Raw genomic sequence first — 24,336 nt, forward strand, 5'->3', positions numbered from 1 at the left:
CTGGCAGCTAAAAAGACTGTAATATAAGTTGGGAGTTAAGTCTGAGCTTAGATGACAGATGCAGGCACGGTTTCTAGTATAAATAGACCCCGAGCGGCGTCCTTGCACATGTCCACCATGCACAAGCAGTGGCACGGGGGCACCTCCCTTACGCGCAACTTGCTGGCAATTCTTGTCCCCGCGACCATAACACCACCGGTACCAGTCGGACACATCAAGCACCACCTGACGCACATTTCTGATTTCATCATCGACTTCAGTTATGCTCACATGCACTTACCGAACACGTGTTCTCTTGGACCGAAATATTTTTACACCCCACTGCTTCGCTACATATCCAGCAACAACATCGAACTTAGACATCCATCGACGCGTGGCCCACGGTTTGGCGTCATATCCACCAGCTTTTCCTTCCCTCCAACGTCCGGGCAACACGGTACCACGTCGCATGTGGAAAATTCGCCACAAATCAACGTCTTCATGCCATCGGACAAACGGTCTCTCCGCTTTGTTCAATTTGGCTCCACATGGCTGACGATGTCCACAAACTGACTTGTACTGCCACCAGTGACGTCAGGAAACTTAGGCAACAGTTCGTTCCCTCTTACCTCCGCGTTCCGCCGGATTTGATTGGCCCATGGACTTTTATCCATCCTGAGGATACTCATTTCCCCAAAAATCATGCGATTGTATGGGTCAAGGGGTGGACGATCACCTACATGTCTAACGATGGCAACAAATCACGCCTCGACTTCTGGCAATACTTACAAACCGCCCACATTGAAGTCGAGCACCGACCGCGCTACCGCGCCTTCTTCGCCAATTATCTACACGCGATCTTTACGTGACCCTCGAACAGCTGGATGGTGCTACACGCGGACGACATTCCCCCCCAACTTGCTGACATCTCCGTGCTACTTTCTATATCGTAACCCTCAGTGGAGTAGGCACACGGATAAGCGCCTCCCTTTTATGCACTATACCATAGCACGCTGGTCATTCCCCCAACCCTACTGTCCCCTCCTCCTCAGCTTCTACCCTCCTTTCGGGCGCTTCTTCCCGGTAGCGGTGCTGGGGACACAGTGGCCAGGCCTCGCATGCTGACCCCTGCCCACTCTGCCTCCACGCTCCATCTGCCGGGCAGTTGCCCGCAAGTCTTAGCCCCGCACCATCTTCCCTTTTTTGTCTATTGCCTGACACCTCTTACATTAATTCAGTATCATTGTTATTATTTTTTCCGACATCTTGTTAATGAAGACTTCTGCTCGCCTCGTTCGAGTGTAATGTCTCATGTTGATTCCACCGAAAGGATGGCATTTCTGTTGTATTTATGATTTTACAAATAAGGATATTTTGCTTACTTACCCTGTTCCCGGTAAAAAACCTAGAGGTGAGTGATTAAGGGATGGAAAGAGGGAGGCATCGTGGCCAAACCTCGGGTTTCGATTCCTGCCCACCCTGACTCCACCAGCTCAGAACCGATCACTCTACTCTTCTTTAAAAAAAACTGGTAATGTTGATGGTTTTAAAAAAGAAGAAAAGGTAGTGGTTTGGGTTGCCATACAGGGGGTCGAGGGTTCGAGTCTGCATTGGGGCATATTTATTTTTATTTGCTAAAAGTAGTCTGTATGGTATAGTATCTGGCGTCTTAATGGTCATAAAACAACTACAGAGAGTCTTCTAGAAAACATCTGCAGTTATATACTACGAACACAGAGATGGAAGTACAATCGTTTTCATTGGTCATCTTTTAAAGAAGCCTTTTGCACGTCGTGGGCGCGAATTGTTTCGCGCCACTCCATCTATTAGTTTCCAAACCTGTTTTCTGTGTACCCTCCCCGAATAGTCCCATCGAAATTATTTGCAAAGCTCCTTGCTCGCCCTACTGGTGACGTAAAGACCTAACGTATTGTAATGGACCAGCACGTGGCAAGAATAATAGTTGGTATTAATCGATGGGACCATTGCGGGAGGGTACACACAAAACAAGTTTGAGTGCATTGCTGCGAAACAATTCGGGTACATGTCATGCAAAAGGTTCCTTAGAAGCTGACCAAAGGAAACGATGGTATTCCCATTTCTGAGTTCGTAATACGAAACTGCAAATGTTTTGTAGGAGACCCATTACAGTCGCTGTATGACGATTAAGATGCCATATACTGTACCATGCAGACTAATTTCAGCAAATAATGCCAAATATACCTCAACCAGAATCGAACCGTCGATCCCCGGCATGCCAACCCAAAACACTATCCACTGTACCAACTGCACAGCACTACTCTACCTGTTGACAGAGATAGTTACCACACACGTTATTACAGAGTTGCCAGTTGCTCATCTTTAACGTTCATTTCCTGCCCGAAATATTCGCAGGACGAAATTCTGTGACAGACATTTTTGTATTGTCAGTAAGTGAGGCATCGCGCTGCGAAGTCCGGGAGCGCGAATTTTTCTTCACCCTGTATATTCTTTTTATGAATCATTAGTCCTCTGACTGGCTTGTTTCCGCCCACTATTAATTCCTATCTTGCACTAACGTCTTCATTTCGGAGCGGCACTTTCTTCCCCTACAATTTTTACCTTTTACACTTCCCTCTAGCACCATGGAAGCTATTCCCTAATATCTGAACACGAGTCCTGCCCACCTGTCATCACAAGCATTAGCAACTAAAAACCAGTTGGCACATTAGAAACATTTAGCCATTTCTGCTTCGTTTCATTGTTCTTAGGAAATAATCATTTTCTTTGTCTGCAGTGGTTAGTCCAACTTGTGATCGCACTACAAACCATCATCTCTCGTAGAAAACAATTCAAAATGTACTGTCAGGACTCCTCGGCGTACTACTAACTTTACTGTAATTCTGCACTTGATCGTAAATCACCGATAAGAACTCACAGCCGGCAATGTGGCCGAGCGGTTCTAGGCGCTTCAGTCCGGAACCGCGATGCTGCTAAGGTCGCATGTTCGAATCCTGCCTCGGGCATGGATGTGTGTGATGTCCTTAGGTTAGTTAGGTTTAGGTAGTTCTAAGTCTAGGGGACTGATGACCTCAGATGTTAAGCCCCATAGTGCTCAGAGCCATTTGAACCATTTGAAGAACTCACACTCACGTAGACAACCTTGTCTTCATTCAAAAACGTAACGTCAACGCAGCACGTTATGGTAGTGGTGGGCTGTTGAGCAGTGACTGGATCCACTGTGGTGTGAGCGTCATAATTTGTTACTGCTTACATAACCTGTGATGCCTACTGTGTATTCTAGTAATTGTGGACAGAGGCACGCCATTCCATGCTACTTCAGCTCTTTGACAGAATTCAACAATCATAGTTGCTGGCACGCCAGTTTCTTGGCAAACGAATCCATTTCCTGAATCAAAGTATGTGGTGTGGTTGTATGATCCCACACGGCCAGGCGAACACTAAATGTCCTCTCAGGCGCTAGTCGCGCGGAGCTGTTGACGTCCTGCATACTGCTGAATATGTCCCTCCTTAACCCATCAGTTCCGTATTCGCGTGACAGTCGTGGCATCCCAATTGCCGCAAACAGCGACACTGCGGAACGATGAACCGTCCTCCCGATGCCGCTTTCAGTCTCTGACAGGCGCTGCTAGAAGTTTCCCCTTCTTAGGACGGACATATCATGATCTTCTCACAGATAAATAACACACAAATGTTTTGTTTTGTCAGAGTTGTTGTGCCTTCACTATACGGCGCCGTCCACGACGAGTTCAAAGGCCCTGCGACTAGACCGATGGAGGCGCCAGCGCTGTAACAGGGTGCGCTAGCAGTGGCCGTGAGAAACACTAGCGCCGTCGCGAGTTGAGGGGGGGGGGGGGGGGTGGAGGCCCAACACAAAGGAGCAGGATTTGATGGAACGCTTGGGTATCCGTTATATACTCGGCTGCCGTGTGTGAGAGAAATATTGAGGTTATGTAACATAATATATGGCAGTGGTGAATGGCCAGTGGACTTCGTATCAACACTAATGATTCCATTACCAAAGACACAAGGTACCAAGAATTGCCGTGGGCGCAGGACAATTAGCCTCATGTCATATGCTGCGAATATTATGTTAGGAATCATTAATAAAATATTGGTAAAGTAATGGAAGGGAAATTGTCTGAAGAACAATTTGGTTTTAGAGGGAATACGGGCACAAGGGATGCAATAAAACTTTTGCGAATTTTGGGAGAGAGGATTATTGAACAGGAAAGAGAACTACGTATGTGTTTTGTAGACCTGGAAAAGGGTTTTTGATAATGGGGCTTGAGATAAGCTTGCAACTATAATGAGGGGAATAGACTGGAAAACCAGGCTACTTATAAACTCTTTATACTTAAAAAGCATCAGTGAAAGTGAGAGGAGAAAGTACCAACTGGTTAGAACTAGGAAAAGGAGTAAGACAGGGCTGCTGTCTGTCTCCCACCCTTTTCAATCTATACTTAGAAAATATCATTGTCCACTAGATGACACTGGGGTAAAAATTGGAAGAAGAACAGTACAATAAGGTGTCTGAGGTTTGCAGACGACGTGGTTCTCCTAGTATCAGATGAAAAAAACTACGGGATATAGTGGATACCAATAAAGCTAAAGGAAAGATTCACGCAATGAAAGTAAGTGAAATGAAATAAATTAATGACACTGGGAGGAAATTAAAAGATAAAGATACTGCTGAATGGAGCGAAATAGAAACGGACTTTAAGAGCAGCACAGAAATTAAAACCAGAATAGCAAAGGCGAAAAAGACATTTTATAAGAAAAGGAGAATTTTTTGCAGCAATTGGACAAAGATGTAAGGATAAGGCTAATACCGTGTTTTGTATGGAGTGTCCTCTCGTATGGTGAGGAAGAAAGATAGAGCAAAGCTGGAGGCTTTTGACATGTGGAATTGGCGGAGAAGGGGGAAGAATAAGTTGGATGGATAGAGTGACAAATGAAGAGGTACTGAGACCAGTGGAAGACGACACTCGATGTAATAAAAGAAGGAAAAGAAATTAGATTGGACATATAATAAAAGAAAAGGAGGGTACCTGGAAGGAAAGAGGAGGCGAGGGAAGAAGAGATTTCAGATCATGGATGATGTGATGGACCGCAACACACACGCCTGCATTGAGAAGGAGCAATGAATCGCATGAAATTGAGGTACAAAGGACATGCTAATACAGCAGAAAACTAATGATGATGACTGGCCGAGAACTGTAGTTAATGACACGCCTGGTCCTTTTTGCTGTACAGGGTAGTCAGAAGCAATCTGAAAAGCTTGTAAAGGTGTTCCATGGTAGGTTGTACTGGAAAGCAATCGTAAGAAAAAAATTCGATACGTTGCGCCATTTCAGAGTTAATTAGCACTGAAATTAACCAGTCACGCCGTTGCGCGCGCAAATTCAATCGGCCCACCAGAGACGGTGTCGCCAAAAGTGTCCTCCGTTTAGTTTCCTAAAACCAAACAAGAGGACGATAGAAAAATTGGATAAAAGGCTGTAGTAAGAATCGAACCCCAGCCAAAACCTGAGCAATCCCGTGCACTATTATCAACGCTATGAGAACGACTGAAGCTAACTGCATCTTTCGACCCGCTTGAATTTGCACGCGCAACGGCCTTATTGCCTAATCTGAATACTACTTAACCAGGAAACGGCGCAAAGTATCGATTTTTTTTTTCTTAACAATTATTTCTCAGCACAACCTCTCCTGCTACACATTTAAAGCTTTTCAGACTGCTTCTGATATGCTGCTGCTACCTGGAAAGCACAACTTGGGGCAGCGTTGATTTGAGCTGCATGTGCGTGTGTGTGTGTGTGTGTGTGTGTGTGTGTGTGTGTGTGTGTGTGTGTGTGAGAAAGAGAGAGAGAGAGTGAGAGAGAGAGAGAGAGAGTGATATACAGTGCTCCCTTAAAGTCTTGGCGGAAGTTGTTATTAATTATCTCTCCGGTATGACTGGTAGTGTGCCCGTAGGAGAGAGCGGATTCATTTCTTTGTACACACGGTTCCAATCAGTGCTAAAGTGATTAATGATTATTGTGAACAAGCCTCTCCTGTTATAGAATTACTCCTAGTTCTGAGAGTTGCATGTTGCTTATCCAATGCAGCTGTCCAGTAACACTGAATGAACTGCACATGTTATTGCACTTGTGCCATGTGATGTGAGCACGTATAACTGAAACAAATCTTGACACATTCCTGCTAGCATGCTTGTGTCTCGGTCTAGTTTCCTCTTCCAATTATTGTGAACGAAGCCTTGTTTCTTCTAGTTCATATTGTTGTTATAAATCCGTTCTGAAAAGGAGATCTAAATTATTTCGAGAACATGTGAATGCATTTCGTCATTTTTCTTAAATTTTCAGATTGCTTCGGTATTGATCGTGTCTCTTAAAACTGTCGGGAAATTATAACTGTCTTACTGGTCAGACTGTTTGTACTATTATTTAGAACAAGCTTTCATGAAAGAATTATCACGGTTATAGCAAGCTTGTGTGTGATGTTATGGCCTAGGTACAATAGTTTGAGTCTGTTATGTATTTTAAATTTTTTTGGCTGATTGTTCTTAGTTTGGTAGGAAGCTCTCTCTAATTTTATTGTTCCAGTGGTTTTAACATTATGTGCGTATTCTTGTGGTCTATTACCTGTTTTGAATCTTTTGTTTAATGTATCGCTTTGGAATTTTGGCCTGACTCTGAGACTAACAATTTGTTATTCCTATTGAGTGTACAATTTTAAAAACAGTTCCCAACTGGGGAAATTCATTGTAAAATTCTTTTTTATATTTCATTATACGAAAATCTTGAAGATTATAGATCACTCACAGCTCAATCCAGCCCCGCCACTTCCTTTTCGGCTCAGTTATTCTCAGCCATTCGAGGGCTCTTGGGTTTAAAATGTGAATACTTTAAAGACAACCCTTTTCTTTGTGTGTGGAAACACCTGTCCATCTTCTCAGCTTATTAACTGACAACTTTAGAATACTACAGGTAGGACAAACTCGACAGCCTATGCGGTCTCGACAGACCGGACTAATTTTCTCATGGGCTCTGAGCACTATGCGACTTAACTTCTGAGGTCGTCAGTCGCCTAGAACTTAGAACTAATTAAACCTAACTAACCTAAGGACATCACACACATCCATGCCCGAGACAGGATTCGAACCTGCGACCGTAGCGGTCGCTCGGTTCCAGACTGTAGCGCCCAGAACCGCACGGCCACTCCGGCCGGCTTGCTTCCTTAACTTTGACTACCAGGTGCTTCCCAATTTTTATGTTAAGATTATCGCTCTCTTATTTCTGCTACTGCTTTTTACTTGTGCTTTTCTTCGGTTTACTCTCAGTCCATATTCTGTAGTCATTAGACTGTTCATTCCATTCATACGTCCCGTCATTCTTCCTTTTCACTGAGGATAACATTGTCATCAGCTAATCTTATTGATATCCTTTCGTCTCAGACTTTAACCCCACTCTTAAACCTTTCGCGGACGTATGGGATTGTAAATAATGCTATGCGCTAAGCCATTAGTGTGTAACGTGAACTGCAACGATATAGTTAATCCTTCTGAGGCACGTCAGATACAGATCCAGTGTCTGTGGATCACTCTCCATTAAAGATAGCAGGCCACGCCCTTCCAACAAGAGAAATTTTTGATCCAGTCGCAAGCCTGGTTAGAGATCCCATACGAACGTACTTTATTTAGAATGCTATTGTGCATCAAAAGCTTTTCGAAAATCTAGACGCGCCTAACCAACCTGGTCTTCTCTTTCTATGAGAGTGATGATATAATACTCATTGAATATCACACGAATAATCTTTTCAGAACCCATACACAATTCCAGGGATAATGTTATTTGTTTTTAGATAGATCACAGTCTTTGAACACAGTAATTACTAGGTTTCTGCCAGAAATAAACGAGAGTTATAACGGACGGTAATTCAATGAATCAGTTCTACTTTGTATTTCATCCGACTTCTGCTGTGTCTCCAGTCATTGGAATCATATTACAACCAAAGGACTTTCATATAAGATTTAAGCTTCGTACCTAACATCCGTACGAGTACTTATTACAAGATACATCAACGTTAACAGTCCAGTGAACAGTAACCTGGAGACGTTTGTTGATTTGTTGCGTGAGATCTGGAAGAAGAATCTTCTGTTACCGGAGCCTGTTGTTTGTGTTTCAGGGATACCGCGACAAGTACCACAAGGACGAGCACCACCACCTGGACGACTTCTGGAGCAACGGCCAGGAGAAAGGCGGCTACCACAAGTACGGAGAGCAGGGCTCCCACTTCAGCGAGAAGGGCAAGAAGAAGGAGTCCGCCAAAAAAGCAACGGTTTGTACTTGCTCCATGTTCCTTGCGACAGAGAAGCAGCTGTCCACAAATCAGCATTCATTTGGAGTGCATCTCTAGTGCGAAACTTAGCTTACCCTTTTCTAGCACGATATGCTGCGAAGTACCGACGAAGGACGACAGGAAGATTCTACACTCCTGGAAATTGAAATAAGAACACCGTGAATTCATTGTCCCAGGAAGGGGAAACTTTATTGATACATTCCTGGGGTCAGATACATCACATGATCACACTGACAGAACCACAGGCACATAGACACAGGCAACAGAGCATGCACAATGTCGGCACTAGTACAGTGTATATCCACCTTTCGCAGCAATGCAGGCTGCTGTTCTCCCATGGAGACGATCGTAGAGATGCTGGATGTAGTCCTGTGGAACGGCTTGCCATGCCATTTCCACCTGGCGCCTCAGTTGGACCAGCGTTCGTGCTGGACGTGCAGACCGCGTGAGACGACGCTTCATCCAGTCCCAAACATGCTCAATGGGGGACAGATCCGGAGATCTTGCTGGCCAGGGTAGTTGACTTACACCTTCTAGAGCACGTTGGGTGGCACGGGATACATGCGGACGTGCATTGTCCTGTTGGAACAGCAAGTTCCCTTGGCGGTCTAGGAATGGTAGAACGATGGGTTCGATGACGGTTTGGATGTACCGTGCACTATTCAGTGTCCCCTCGACGATCACCAGTGGTGTACGGCCAGTGTAGGAGATCGCTCCCCACACCATGATGCCGGGTGTTGGCCCTGTGTGCCTCGGTCGTATGCAGTGCTGATTGTGGCGCTCACCTGCACGGCGCCAAACACGCATACGACCATCATTGGCACCAAGGCAGAAGCGACTCTCATCGCTGAAGACGACACGTCTCCATTCGTCCCTCCATTCGCGCCTGTCGCGACACCACTGGAGGCGGGCTGCACGATGTTGGGGCGTGAGCGGAAGACGGCCTAACGGTGTGCGGGACCGTAGCCCAGCTTCATGGAGACGGTTGCGAATGGTCCTCGCCGATACCCCAGGAGCAACAGTGTCCCTAATTTGCTGGGAAGTGGCGGTGCGGTCCCCTACGGCACTGCGTAGGATCCTACGGTCTTGGCGTGCATCCGTGCGTCGCTGCGGTCCGGTCCCAGGTCGACGGGCACGTGCACCTTCCGCCGACCACTGGCGACAACATCGATGTACTATGGAGACCTCACGCCCCACGTGTTGAGCAATTCGGCGGTACGTCCACCCGGCCTCCCGCATGCCCACTATACGCCCTCGCTCAAAGTCCGTCAACTGCACATACGGTTCACGTCCACGCTGTCGCGGCATGCTACCAGTGTTAAAGACTGCGATGGAGCTCCGTATGCCACGGCAAACTGGCTGACACTGACGGCGGCGGTGCACAAATGCTGCGCAGCTAGCGCCATTCGACGGCCAACACCGCGGTTCCTGGTGTGTCCGCTGTGCCGTGCGTGTGACCATTGCTTGTACAGCCCTCTCGCAGTGTCCGGAGCAAGTATGGTGGGTCTGACACACCGGTGTCAATGTGTTCTTTTTTCCATTTCCAGGAGTGTATATTCCTAGATATCCGGAAAGCGTTTGATACGGTACCACAGTGCAGACTGCTAACGAAGGTACGACCATGCGAAGTAGATACCCAGATATGTGAGAGGCTCGAAGACTTCTTACGTAATAGAACCCTGTACCTCGACGGCGAGCCTTCACCATAGACAAGCAAATCGTCAGGAGTGCCCCACGGAAGTGTGGTCATGTTGCTGTTGTTGCGCTCTTCGATCCGAATACTGGTTTGATGCAGCTCTCTATGCTACAGCTTCCTGTGCGAGCCTCTTCATCTACTGGAACCTACATCCTTCTGAATCTGCTTAGTTTCTTTTATTTTATCGTATGACTAGGGACCCCCGTCGGGCAGACCGTTCGCCGGGTGCCGGTCTTCCAATTTGACGCCACTTCGGCGACCTGCAGTCGATGAGGATGATGGTGATGAGGACAGCACAACGCCCAGTTCTTGGGCGGAGAAAATTCCCCAACCCACCGGGAATCGAAACCGGACCCAGAGGATTCACAATCCGTCACCCTGACCATTCAGCTACCGGGGGCGGAAAATCTGCTTAGTGTATTCATCTCTTGCTCTTCCTCTACGATTTTTACCCCTAAACATTTCCCTCCAGTACTAAACTGGTAATCCCTCGATGTCTCAGAATGTGTCCTATCAAGCGAGCCCTTCCTTTGGCCTTCTTGTCTCCCCAATCCGATCAATACCACCTAATTTAAAAATGGCTCAAATGCCTCTGAGCGCTAGGGGACTTAACATCTGAGGTCATCAGTCCCATAGAACTTAGAACTACTTAAACCTAACTAACCTAAGGACATCACACACATTCATGCCCCAGGCATAATTCGAACTTGCGACCATAGCAGTCTCACAGTTCCGGACTGAACCTCCTAATTAGTTACACGATGTACCCACCTGATCTTCATCATTCTTCTCCACCACCACATTTCAAAAGCTTCTATTCTCTTCTTGTCTCAACTGTTTATTGTCCATGTTTCACTTCCACACATGGCTACACGCCACACAAATAATTTCAGAAAAAACTTCCTGTCACTTAAATCTGTAATCCATGTTAACAATTTCTCTTCTTAAGAAACGCTTTTCTTGTCATTGCCAGTCTCCATGTTCTATCCACGTCATGAGTTACTTTGCTGCCCAAAAAGCACATTTCATCTACTACTTTAAGTGTCTCGTTTCCTAAACTAATTCTCTAAGCATCATCTGATTAAATTCGACTACGTTCCATTATCCTTGTTTTGATTTCGTTAATGTTCATCTTACGTTTTCCTCTCAAAACACCGTCCATTCCGTTCTACTGTTCTTCTAAGTCCATTGCTATCTCTCACAGAATTACAATGTTGCCGGCAAACCTCAATGTTTTCATTTCTTCTCCCTGAACCTTAATTCCTAATCCAAATTTTTCTTTAGTTTCCTTTACTGCTTGTTCAATGCACATATTGAATAACATTGAGGATAGGCTACAACCCTGTCTCATTCCCCCCTCAACCACTGCTTCCCTTTCATGCCACTCGACCCTTGTAACTGCCATCTGATTTATAAACAAGTTGCAAATAGCCTTTCGCTCCCTATATTGTGTTCCAGTCAACATTGTCAAAGGCTCCCTATCTTCTAAGATATGTTGTAGGGTCAGTATTGATCGCATGTTCCTACATTTCTCCGGCATCCAAACTGATCTTCCCCATGGTCGGCTTCTACTAGTTTTTGCACTCTTCTGTAAGGAATTCGTGTCAGTATTTCGCAACCATGTCTTATTAAAGTCATAGGTCGGTAATTTTCACACCTGTCACCAATTGCCTTCTTTGTAACTGGAATTACTACATTATTCTTGAAGTCTGGTGGTACTCCGCCTATCTCTCACATCTTGTACTCCGGATGGAACAGTTTTGTCATGGCTGGCTCTCCCTGACGGAATATCGTTTACGACCAGGGTCTTGTTTCGACTTAGATAATTCAAGGCTCTGTCAAATTCTTCTCGCAGTATTACATCTGCCATCTCATCTTCATCTACGTCCTCTTTCATTTCCATAAAACTGCCTTCAAGCTCATCTCCCTTGTACAGTCCTTCTACATACTCCTTCCGCCTTTTAGCTTTCCATTCTTTGCTTAGGAGTGTTTTTCCACCCGAGCTCTTGATATTAATACAGCTATTTCCCTTTTCCCCAACGGCCTCTTTAATTTTCCTATATGCGGTTTCTATCTTTCCCGTAGTGAAGTATGCTTCTAAATCCTTACATTTGTCCTCTAGCCATTCTAGTTTAGCCAGTTTGCACTTCCTATCAGTCTCATGTTTTAAACGTTTGTACTCCCTTTCAACTACTTAATTTGATGAGTTTTTAAATTTTCTCCTTTCATCTATGAAATGATGATGTTACTGTCGTAGAAAACCTCAAGTTTTATGAAATTGGTTCCTTTACGTGTTTGAATCGTACTTAACAAACAGAAAGTAATATATATATATATATATATATATATATATATATATATATATATATATATATAGAGAGAGAGAGAGAGAGAGAGAGAGAGAGAGTCCAGAGGGTTCAATTTTTGGTCCACTCCTATTCCTTATACATATGAATGACTTCCACTTGGCCCTCAACAAGCAGAAATGGTACTTTTTGCCATTACAGAGAAAGCAACAGAAAAGTCCGTAAATAATATTTTCCAAGGAATTACTAAGTGGTTCTATAAAAATGGACTCAGCCCAAATTTAAATGAAAAAACAGTACATTCAGTTCGGTACAACAAATACAGTCATATAAACAACTGATGTAGCTCATGAGCAGAATGCACCACATTTTTGGGTTTACATATGGACGAAAATGTGAACTGGAAGAAGCAAGCTACTGAGCTGCTCAGGCAATTATGTTCAGCTACTTTTGCTCCTCGTATAACCGCTAATCTTGGAAACAGAAGTATCAACCTCCTGACATATTCTATATATATTTCCACTGTATAATATTGTATGGAGTAACTTTCCAGGGTTTCTCCTTGCTCAGAAAGACAGTACTCGTTGCAGAAAAGCAAGCAGTAAGAATAATATTTGATGTTCACCCACAGATGTCAAGTAGATACCTGTTCAAGGAGCTAGGCATTTTAACTGTACCATCCAATACATATATTCTCTAACGAAATTCGTTATAAATAATCTGTCACAATTTGAGAAGAACAGTGATGCCTACACCTACAACGTTAGAGAGAACAATGACTTCTGTTACCCGCGGACGTGACGCAGTTGGTGATCTGGGTTTGTTGGTGTCGAGCGAGGTCTTCGCTCCGGCCTGGTGCGGTAACGTCAGTCGGCGGGAGTGGACGGAGTCGGCTCGGCTCGTGGTAGGGGGGCGCCGCATCAACTGCCGAGAAAAGTCCGCTCTATGCCCGCCGACATTATTAATGTATTGTTTGTTTCCTATGATCGAATCTATTCGATCGGCATGTTTAAGGCGTGCGTCCAAGGATTTGTTTTCATGGCTGACCATTGCCAATTGCACTTGCGTAAGGAGCTTCACCGCCCATAAAGTCCACAATTTGTGGTCTACATGTACATTTACATATATACTCCGCTAGCCACCAAGCGGTGTGTGGCGGAGGGCACAGTTCGCGCCAAAGTCATATCCCCCCCCCCCCCCTTTGTTCCACTAGCGGATCGCTCGAGGGAAAAATGACTGTCTGAACGCCTCAGTACGAGCTCTAATTTCCCTTGTCTTTGAATGGTGGTCAGTGCGCTATTTGGGACTTAGCATCTATTCCACAATGCCAGGTCTTGTAAGCGATGACATCTCGGTCGGCGAATGATTCCAGTCCAGGTAGAGAGGCATTCTCACATCGAACGATAGCTAGAGTGCACCATCCACTTCCAGTATTCCCTGTTCCAGCATCAAGACTGAAATTCCCTCAACATCCTCGGAAAAATATGGGTCCATTCAATATAACACTTTGTGCTGTTCTATTTCTGACAAGTTTATTTTCGAGGCTTATTATATGTTTCGAAACAGGCATGCGATGGCGGCGTTGACGATAGAGACGTCGACGAGGCCGTTTAGCGCGTCGTCTGTTTGCAAGTGTGTCCCACTTCAAACTTTCTATGAGATTTGTAACGCTCTCGCGACGGCGGAATGTATCAGTCACGAATCTTGCCGCTCTTCTTTGGACCTTCTCAATCTTTTGAATCAGACCCAACTGGTAAGGGTCCCATACAGACGGACAATACTCTAAGACTGTACGAACTTAAGTATTGTAAGCTATTTCCTTTGTTGAAGGACTGCATCGCTTCAGGATTCTACTAATAAACTGCAATCTAGAGTTCGCCTTAGCCGTTACTTGTGTAATCTGATCATTCCATTTGAGATCATTTCGAATAGTCACACCCAGATATTTGACTGATGTTACCGCTTCGAAAGACTGGGCATTTATTTTGTACTCGTACATTAATGGGGATTTTCGGCTTTTTATACTCAGTAGGTTACACTTACTAATATTGAGAGATAACTGCCAGTCATTACACCACGCATTTATTTTCGGCAAATCCTCATTGATTTGTTCACAACTTTCGTGTTATACTACTTTCCTGTAGACTACAGCATCATCGGCAAACAGTCTAATGTCGCTGTCAATACCATTAACCAGATCGTTTATGTAAATCGTAAAGAGCTGGCAAGAGACGAATGTCAATCTGTGTGCGTAGGCGACACCATAGTTGCGATGGGTTCTCGTCACTTATTTTAAACTTCGTCGCAAACGACGTGATAAATTTTCTCACCGGGGAAGCGGGTGAGGCGACGTAGAAGATCAGTCTCGACTGTCTTGTATTTGTTATCTGCTGGAGGGGTGAAGATGATATCACTTGTTGCCTCCATATGTTCTCCGACTTTGGTTAATAACGTGACGAATTTGACGTCGTTGTTAATGACGTCACTCGATTTGAAGATATTGTCCACAGTGGCAAACCACAAAGTAGGTTGTTCTGGTCGTAAAGGCAGTAGTTTGAGGTGTGTCCTGTGGCCGAATGATTGCCTGGGTGACGGTCGCATTGTAAGAACTGTCGAGCAAATATTGTCCTCCGTAAGCGGCGCGACATGCTGGATGGGAGATGGCGTAGTGCGATGCAGCCAGTTGCACGAGTTCCGAAGCGATCTTATTCGCGCGCGACGCGGTTGTTCCATTGGAATCGATTAAACACGTCTCCACATGGTTACACTGCCTTGGCTTGTGTCTAGCCAGGTTTGGAAGAGAAACGGGGTTCCACGCGAAATCACAGAGTAAATTGTCGCTCACTTTCTGTTGTTTTGCATCGTTGCACACTAATGTAGCCCTGTCGAAGAGATTATCACACGACTTGCATGTGAGGTGTTATCCACAGTGGGTGACGTGGCTGGAGAAACGTTGTCAACCAGTGAAAACTGCGCAGCACAGTGCCAGCAGCATTGTCGTTCCACAATAGACAGATACGTTGACTTTATAAGTGATCGAGATCGTCGGTCGTCACCCATGTAGTTGCACATGTTACAGGAGATGGTTACGTTAAGTAAACACACGGTCCTGATACTCTGTAAAACAATTTTATTGACGAAACGAGCATTCGCAATACAGCTCCCGAACACAGTGAAATCCTCAGACCAACTGATTTCAAACAGTCCCTTGCACCTACGTTGACCGACAGCGATATTGCTTCGCACAGTAGTTTTCCCACATACGCAAATAAATGCAGCACTTGTAATTAATTTTACCGTTAGTTGACAGATAGGACAAAAGCACATTAAAAAATTCGTGAATGTCAGTAACGAACACGGTACTGGTCAAAACAGGCAAGAATCAGTGCCATTTCCAATGACTAGTTTAAAATGCACGCAGGCGTCCGAACAGAAAACCTTTGCCAACACAGATCTACATCTATAATCTGCAAACCACCGTGAGGTGCATGGCAGAGGATACGTCCTACTGTAGCAGTTATTAGGGTTTCTTCCCGTTCCCTTCACGTATAGAGCGCGGGAAGAATGATTGTTGGAATGCCTCTGTGCGTGCAGTACTTATTATAATCTTATACTCACTATTCCTATGTGTGCAGTATATTCCTACAGTAATTATTTAAAGCTGGTTCTTGAAACTTTGTTAATAGACTTTCTCGGGACAGTCTACATCTATCTTGAAGAGCCTTCCAGTTCAGTTCCTTCAGTATCACTGTGACGTTCTCCCAAGTATACTCTCAGGTTCTAATCTTGGGAGGTGCCGCGCAAACCGTGGCACGGCGCCTCAAACCGCACGGCCACTCTGTGTTGGTTTTGGATAGCGCCATTTTGTCATGCACGATATAGTACCTTAGCCACTGTGGCACGCGAACAGTTGAAAAACCTAATCGTTTCAGGAATGGTTCCTCACTCGGCCCGAAATCCAATTATCGTGCCCTTTTTTGGCGTCAGATACATCGTTCCGTTTCCGCATTACAACGACTGGATTGTTTTCCACTCTCAACAACATGCACTATACACCCTAGTGCTGCCACCAGCTGTTAGCTATTGGGACACACTTTATATTCCTTCCACTGTTCCACTGGTACTGCTGCGACCTTCCGTTTGGTAGTGGTTATAGCACGTTGACGTAGAACATAGGCGGTGCTCACATTAATGTGACTGGACCGTGTAGTTGTCTAGACTGTACCCGTACATGATGTGTCATGCATTGTATTACTTGAAAGATAAGATGTAAAGTGTGGCGCCCATGTATGCATGACGTATTTATGGCATGACGCCTGCATGAGTCCCACACTTTACATTCATCCTTCAATTAATGCAGTACGTGACATATCATCTACAGGTACAGTCCAGAAAAACTGTTTGTACTCAGATGTGGAAGATGGCCAAAATAGACCAAATTAACTACCTGTTGCTTACGACTATGATCCTTAACTGCAATAAAGAGATAAATGCTGTCCTGGATCACTGTTAATTTTGCTTCGAATTTGTCGCAACTCATCAAATTTATGAAAGAGGTAGCTGACTAGCAAGTTGGTTAGCTGCACGTTAACGACACTCATAAACAGTTTCTGTGAGTAGAGTTGTAATATAACTCTTCGATAAAGCATTTACCGATGCTCTCTAAAACCGACAATGTAAAATTGTAGAGACTAGGACTTAATGTTTTGTACGTAGTTCTTACATGACATGCACACAGAGGTTTTTTTGAACAATTATGTGAATATAATAAATTTTTGTGTGGTTTCACGTGCGAGAAAGTTTCTAAAGAGAGAATTTTGTCTCAACACATAAAAGAGGAAAATTTTAAAAACATGCATCCGTTTTAAACATCGCTTTTTACCATACTCTGGGTGGAGGCATGACAATTTATCTTGGTCTCCTCTTTTTCCTGTGAATACTTTCAATGTCGTAAGACGTAGTAGGCAAGAAAACGTCTCCGACTTGATAATGTACCGGTGCTGTGATCTTCGGTCTCGCTGTCTCTGCGTTTGCGCCCCTTTGTTCAGTATGCCGTCTGCTCGTACTGAGTGTCCAAAAATTGGTTGTAAAATTATAGATGGCGCTAAATTAGTGATGGATTGCTGTAATATAGCAGTTTCTGGAAATTACATCTTTGTACCACAGCTTCAGTAGGACTGGATATCAAATGCTCACAGACTCTGGTTTCATCAGTGTAAGCTAGCACAATCAGATTTTACTTGAAGAAACTGGCGATGGTTTTCTGATAATGAAAAACAAAAATAAAAACACAACCGTTTGAACAGGCCTTGATGGCCCAACGATACCGACCGGCCGCCGTGTCATCCTCTGCCCTTAGGCGTCATCGGATGCAAATACACAGGGGCATATGGTCAGCATACGCTCTCCCGGCCCTTATCAGTTTTCGTGACCGCTGCTGCTATTTCTCAATCAAGCAGTTCCTCAATAGGCCTCACAAGGGCTGAGTGCATCCCGCTTGCAGCCCGCTGTTGGGCTTGGCGGAAGGGTCACCGTCCGGGTCTGCCGAGTGCTGTTGGGAAGCGGGTGCACTCAGCCCTCGTGAGGCCATTTGACGAGCTGCTTGATTAAGGGTAGCGGCACCAGTCACGAAAACTGACAACGGGCAGGAGAGTGGTATGATGCTAGTGCTGATTTTGTGTTTAACATTTGACGACGGCACTATGGCTCCTCTATATTAGGACATGTTCTTATAAATAGGTCTGAAGATGGTCATTATAGAGCCAAACCGGTAGTCTGATGACAAAAAAATTGTGACCTTAGACGTAAAGTAGAGGAAATTTATTCCCCTTTTTTTTTTCAGTTCTTCCTTACTAGCCCGCCAGTCGCGAATGGTTTTTTCTGTTGGTGGAGGGCCGATATGCCGCTCAGCTGCTCTGTTTCCATGTTCTTCTGCATATGCTATTACTTTCAATTTATAGCCCACACAAAATGAATACCTTATATTTATATCCATTACGAAACCATCTACTAACAAAAATATTGTACTGTTACCGATAACACAAATCACCTTCAGTTCAAGTTCACTGGCACCGCACACTGCAATCACGCAACACAGGGCAGTGTTCTGGGTTTGTGATGATGGGGCTGGAGTGAGATAGTGTTAGCAACCTTGTGAATCCCTGCGACTCCTGTTCGTCGTATCGGTGCACTGCTGCTGCCAGTTGAATCCAGTGTTGCCATATAGACATAGCTCTCCCGTCGGCATCATGAACTATATGGCCATTTTTAAGGCTGGCGGAAATTTTAAATCAAACACTGGACCTTTTTATATTACTTTACAGTATAAGATGCACCTGACTTTTGGATTCGAAGAAAAATGTGCGTCTTATAGCCTGTAAAATACGGTAACATCACTGTGCCTCTCCACAACATCGAATGGTATCTCTTCTCCCGTCTCTGCCATATTCACCGAACGTGGTCACCAGGGCCAGTGAGGAGTCGCGATTCATCGCTGAAACCTATACGACGTCATTCGTCAGCAGCCCATGCTTCCCAGTCACGGCACCGTTCAAAACGCGGCCATTTGTGTTGTGGTGTCAACGACAGTCTACTCGTGGGACGACAGTTCCCTGATCCAGTTGATGGTAGTCTCCAACCAGTGGTGTGGGATCACACTGAACGTTGCAGGGAGTCAACTATTTGTTCTCATATGGCAAACACAGATGTTAAAAGGGTAGGATGAGCCTGGTGCGCAGTAACGGCGATCCTCCTTTGTGTTGCTCAGGCGGGGTCGGCAGGGAACTTGACGACGAGCGTGCCTCCCATCCAGTTCACATGTAGTCTAGCATCGGACCACTGTCACACCCAAATGCCCCACAAATTTGGATACTGCACGATTCGACCAGCTGGCCAAATGGAGACACATGAGGCCACTTCTTTCAGGCTGACCCAGGTGCTGCTATCGCTGTCTCACATGAGTATGCGGCATCTCTGCATCCTACACAGTGATCACTCAACATCTCATGCTGTTCGTGCTCCTTACATACACTATCAGACTTGGTAGCAACACTAAACATGGATAACACTATTGCACTCTGGTGGCCGTTCTACCTGTCCCAGATAATTGCAACTCTAAATCACTGGCATACTTCTAGAAGGTGTATTTTTATTTATTTATTTTACACTTCAAGTTCCGTAGAACCAAACTGAGGAGCAAGTCTCCAAGGTCATGCAACATGTCAGTACATGAAAATACAACATAAAAGTAATAACAGATAAAAAAAATGTTCATGAACCCGAAAAAAGTCAGTCCATTAGTTTAAGTAAACGCAATCAACAATACAACATAAGAATCAGCTTAAGTTTTCAAGGAACTCCTCAACAGAATAGAAGGAGTGACCCATGAGGAAACTCTTCAGTTTCGACTTGAAACCGCGTGGATTACTGCTAAGATTCTTGAATTCGAGTGGTAGTTTACTGAAAATGGATGCAGCAGTATACTGGACACCTTTATGACTTAATGAGGTCCGATCCAAATGCAGGTTTGATTTCTGCCGAGTATTAACCGAGTGAAAGTTGCTTATCCTAGGGAATAAGCTAATATTGATAACAAGAAATGACAGTAAGGAATATATACATTGAGAGGCCAATGTCAACATACCCAGACTCGTAAACAGGGGTCGACAAGAGGTTCGTGAACTTACACCACTTATTGCGCGAACCACCCGTTTCTCAGCCAAAAACATCCTTGTAGTGGGAAGAATTACCCCAAATATAATACCATCGACATAGCGAATGAAAATAAGCAAAGTAGACTAATTTTCGTGTCAAATGATCACTCACTTCTGATACCGTTCGAATAGTAAAAATGGCAGTATTAAGTCTTTGAACAAGATCCTGAACGGGGGCTTTCCACGACAGCTTACTATCTATCTGAACACGTAGGAATCTGAACTGCTCAGTTTCACTAATCATATGCCCGTTCTGTGAAATTAAAACGTCAGGTTTTGTTGAATTGTGTTAGAAACTGTAAAAACTGAGTCTTACTGTGATTTAGCGTTAGTTATTTTCTACAAGCCATGAACTAAGGTCATGTACTGCACTTTTTGAAACCCAGCCAATGTTGCACACAACATCCTTTACTACCAAGCTAGTGTCATCAGCAAACAGAAATATTTTAGAGTTACCCATAATACTAGAGGGCATATCATTTATATAAATAAGGAACAGGAGTGGCCCCAGCACTGATCCCTGGGGCACCACCCACTTGACAGAACCCCACTCAGACCACACATCACAGCCGTTGTCAACGTTGTGAATAATGACCTTATGCTGCCTGTTGCTAAAGTAAGAGGTGAACCAATTGTGAGCTACTCCCCGTATTCCGCAATGGTCCAACTTCTGGAGCAATATTTTGTGATCAACACAATCAAATGCCTTAGTTAAATCAAAAAATATGCCAAGCGTTCGAAACCTTTTGTTTAGCCTATCCAGTACCTCACAGAGAAAAGAGAATATAGCATTTTCAGTTGTTAAATGACTTCTAAAGCCGAACTGCAGCAAATTGTGTGATATAAAATGATCGATTATCGTTACATACACAGCCTTTTCAATAATTTTTACAAACACTGATGGCTTAGAAATAGATCTAAAATTACCTACATTATCTCTTTCTCCTGTGTAAGCAGTTAAATTCACAACCGACCACATCTTCTGGGAGCTTCACTTTCTTTCTCATGGTGTGTAGACACCAAATTCTAACTCTTAGGAGTAAACATCGTCTGATAAAATTGTAAGGCATTATTTACTGAATGACTCTTGTGCATGTTTCAAATAAGGTAAATGACATTAAGCAAAGAAAAAAAGAAATCTCTAAACTTGCACAGAAGAGTTCCATCTCACAGTGTCCCTTGGTGTTGTGTTACAGAAGGGCGGCTCGGAGGGGAAGCACGGGTCCGCCGGTAAGAGCGCTAAGGGCCACGCGGCCAGCGACAAGAGCGGCCACGCCGCACACGGGGGGCGCTCCAGCTCACACGAGCACTCGTCGCAGTACGCCAAGAAGGGCGGCCACTCCTCGCACAAGAAGACGTCGGGGGGCAAGCAGTAGGCGGCGTCCTCAAGGGCAACAGTTGCGCCGCCAAAGACTCGCTGTGGCGAGACTCGAGAAGGTTCGAGCAGGGGGTACCCAAGTCCCTAAGTGTAGTGTGATGTTCTGCAGTCCACTGGCAACTGGATGGGAATGGGGAGTGGGGTCAGAGAACGGACTCACTGACGACTTAGTTTAAAAAAGTGTCGTCCCCAAGCCACCAAAACCTGTCGCAATATGTCTTTATTTGGCGGCATACAGTTTTCTACAGGTCACCTAAAAATTAACGAAAATCTGTAAGAAATAGTACGTCGCGAAATAATTAAGGCGAACTATTGTGTGTATCAGATACTCATGGATACCTTTACATCACGTTAATGGAAGGCTTCTTGGCGTCAAGCACATAATTATTGAGATGAAGCAGCTAAATTAAAGATAAAAATACAGTATGCATAAAGACATTAAAAACATAGTTATAGATGCAGAAAAATACAACGTGAGTGCATGTTAGTTATATATTATGGCAAAATAAAAAATGGCCCGCAAAACTATTTCATGCACCTTAAAGTAGGCAAGCCACATCATCCACCCCATTAGCAGATGTTGTCAGTTCGGTTGCCTATCTTAAGCTGCATGAAATAGTTTTGCAGCCAGTTTTATTTTGCACACTCTCTACATGCCCCTGTTGTCCTATTCGCTTTTCTGCTAGTTACTAAGTGTACAGTTTAACAGCGTACTGCAGTGTTCCACATACTGTCACACACTATGAAAAACTGACGACTGAGTCAGCCAATGTTCGCTTTCATGTGATTGCAGCGATACTGCTTACAAGTTACGAAAATCGATGGTAGCTTCATTAGAGATGCATCAAAGTTGACATCATTTGATTCAACGTGAGGAGTGGGGCCGCAACTACACGCGGAAGATTCTGGAGGTGCAGACTGGTTGACCCTCCCTGACTGTCGTAGGTCCCCCCTTGGAGCTGGTGGCTGGCAGACTGCAATCCTTCTCACTAGAAATGAGGAGTACTTACACAGGCTCAGAACGTCTCTGTTTCGTTAAAGCATCAGTTTTCATCAGAAAAGCCACAACAAAGCCACAGACAGGTCACCCACATTACAGCGGTTCTGCCTTTCCGCTGTGTCCGTGCTATTTCGGCTTTAGTCGATCTACTTGTCTGTGGAATGCGATAACTGTCTCGCCGCCTCGGAGACAATACTTGTCATATCAGCAGGTAGCCTTTAATGTAACTTTGTCTGGCGGGCCACAATTGATCGGTTTCTCCATTGGCCATGGAAGGTGTCTAAATTTTACTCAGCCATGCCAAGTAAATTAAGTGCGGTGTAATAATACAAATGTATAATATTTTTAATGAGATGCTGCAATTGATGATAATTATGTACTTTTCGTCAAGGAATCTTCCTTTAACCCAATTTAATGGTATCCCCTTATTTCTGCTGAACCGAGTAGCTCATCTTAATTATTTTGACGTGTACTATTTCTTGTACATTTCTGTTAATATGTGGGTGACTTGTCGCTCGACCAGAGTTGTTTGTCGATAAACAAATGCATATTACAGTAGCTTTTGATAGTTTCGTAATGCCGTTTTTTAAATACATTGAAACTGTGTGGCACTGTTTAGAAAATGATCTAGTTTAAGCTCTCGCTATCTCACCCTAATGCCGTTTAACCCGGTGGACCATCATTCACGAGATATCGTCCTCAAAAAGCTGATGAATGAATTTACTAGTCCATAAATGGCATCGGCTTTCGTGGTTGTGAACAGCCTAACTTCTACGGAATCTGGCTGGCAAGGTCGGGGTTGTGGGTTCCACACAAGTTCCGTAAAACCTGTTTTTTTTTTTAATTTTGTCAGCGTTGAAATACGTTGGTGCTTACGACAGAAAAGTAAGGGAAAAGAACGCTGAATTTGGAGTACATGCTGATTTACGGCTGCAATATTACCGACTGAAAACCAAGATTTCAGAAAGTTAATGAAATACGTTTCCCTCCTCAGTTTATTAAAAATTGACTGTAACTGTACAATCTTCATGGTGCAAGGGCTGTAGTCGTCCTAGAAACATTAGTAACAAACCTGTAACTTGTAAATCGTAACAGAATAAATACATTTGTATGTGTCTACAATGTAAGTTGCTAAAGATGAAATCAGTTGTTTTTATCTCATTGTCTTCGATTGGATGCGGCAGTCAACTGTCACCAAAAGTGAAATTAGCACAAGAACATAAAAAAAATGGGAAAAAATATAACTCGCCATGCACTAGCATCGAACCCACGTCCAAACATGTACTACCCAAGCACCTTACGCAGTCAGCTACCGCACTGTTTCGTAGACAGAAGCGGTTTTATCGGTTAGTAAATTCATCTCGTCCGCTTTTCGAAGACGATATCTGCTGAAGAAAGGCCTACCAGGATGATCACTTTCAGGGTGAGACACCTGACGCCTTTAACTACATCACCATTCAGTCCGTTCTCCGATCATCATCCCCGAATCCCCCCCCCCCCCAATCACTCTTTTGAGACTCACTCGTGCGTCCCATTCTCCTAGCTGCTAGTGGACGACTTCTTCTGTTCTAAGACAGTGTTACTGAATCGTAAGAAAAATATACTGCAAATTGTAGTGATATATAAAAGTGAGAAATCTGTGCTCACTAGCTGGATGGACAAGAAATATAATGTGGCTTATAAATACACACACCTGTAAGGGAGGACTACGGAAGTATTTAGAGAACTTTTCAGCCCGAAGAGAAGCAGTTAACCAGATTTACACCTCGCAATAAAAGCCAATAACATAATGACTAACTTGAACAACTGGAGAAACCACAGTTGTAATATATGACTATAGTAATACACATCTTGCAAATGATTTGATAATATATATACATTTCCACACTGGATATAGTCACATG

General features: G+C 44.2%; 1 protein-coding gene across 2 annotated transcripts in view; it reads left to right on the forward strand.

Moving 5' to 3' along the window:
- The window catches only part of LOC126094084 (keratin, type I cytoskeletal 9-like), a 93,527-nt gene extending 69,600 nt beyond the window's left edge, over positions 1-23,927 (forward strand). For both annotated transcript variants that reach the window (XM_049908768.1, XM_049908769.1), the window contains exons 4-5: positions 8,167-8,319; positions 21,251-23,927. In XM_049908768.1, the coding sequence (XP_049764725.1) occupies positions 8,167-8,319; positions 21,251-21,430 (333 nt within the window). In that variant the 3' untranslated portion in view covers positions 21,431-23,927. The remainder of the gene's footprint in view (positions 1-8,166; positions 8,320-21,250) is intronic.
- The last annotated feature ends 409 nt before the right edge of the window (positions 23,928-24,336 follow it).

Source organism: Schistocerca cancellata, chromosome 1 (assembly GCF_023864275.1).
Source record: "Schistocerca cancellata isolate TAMUIC-IGC-003103 chromosome 1, iqSchCanc2.1, whole genome shotgun sequence".
Lineage (NCBI taxonomy): Eukaryota > Metazoa > Arthropoda > Insecta > Orthoptera > Acrididae > Schistocerca > Schistocerca cancellata.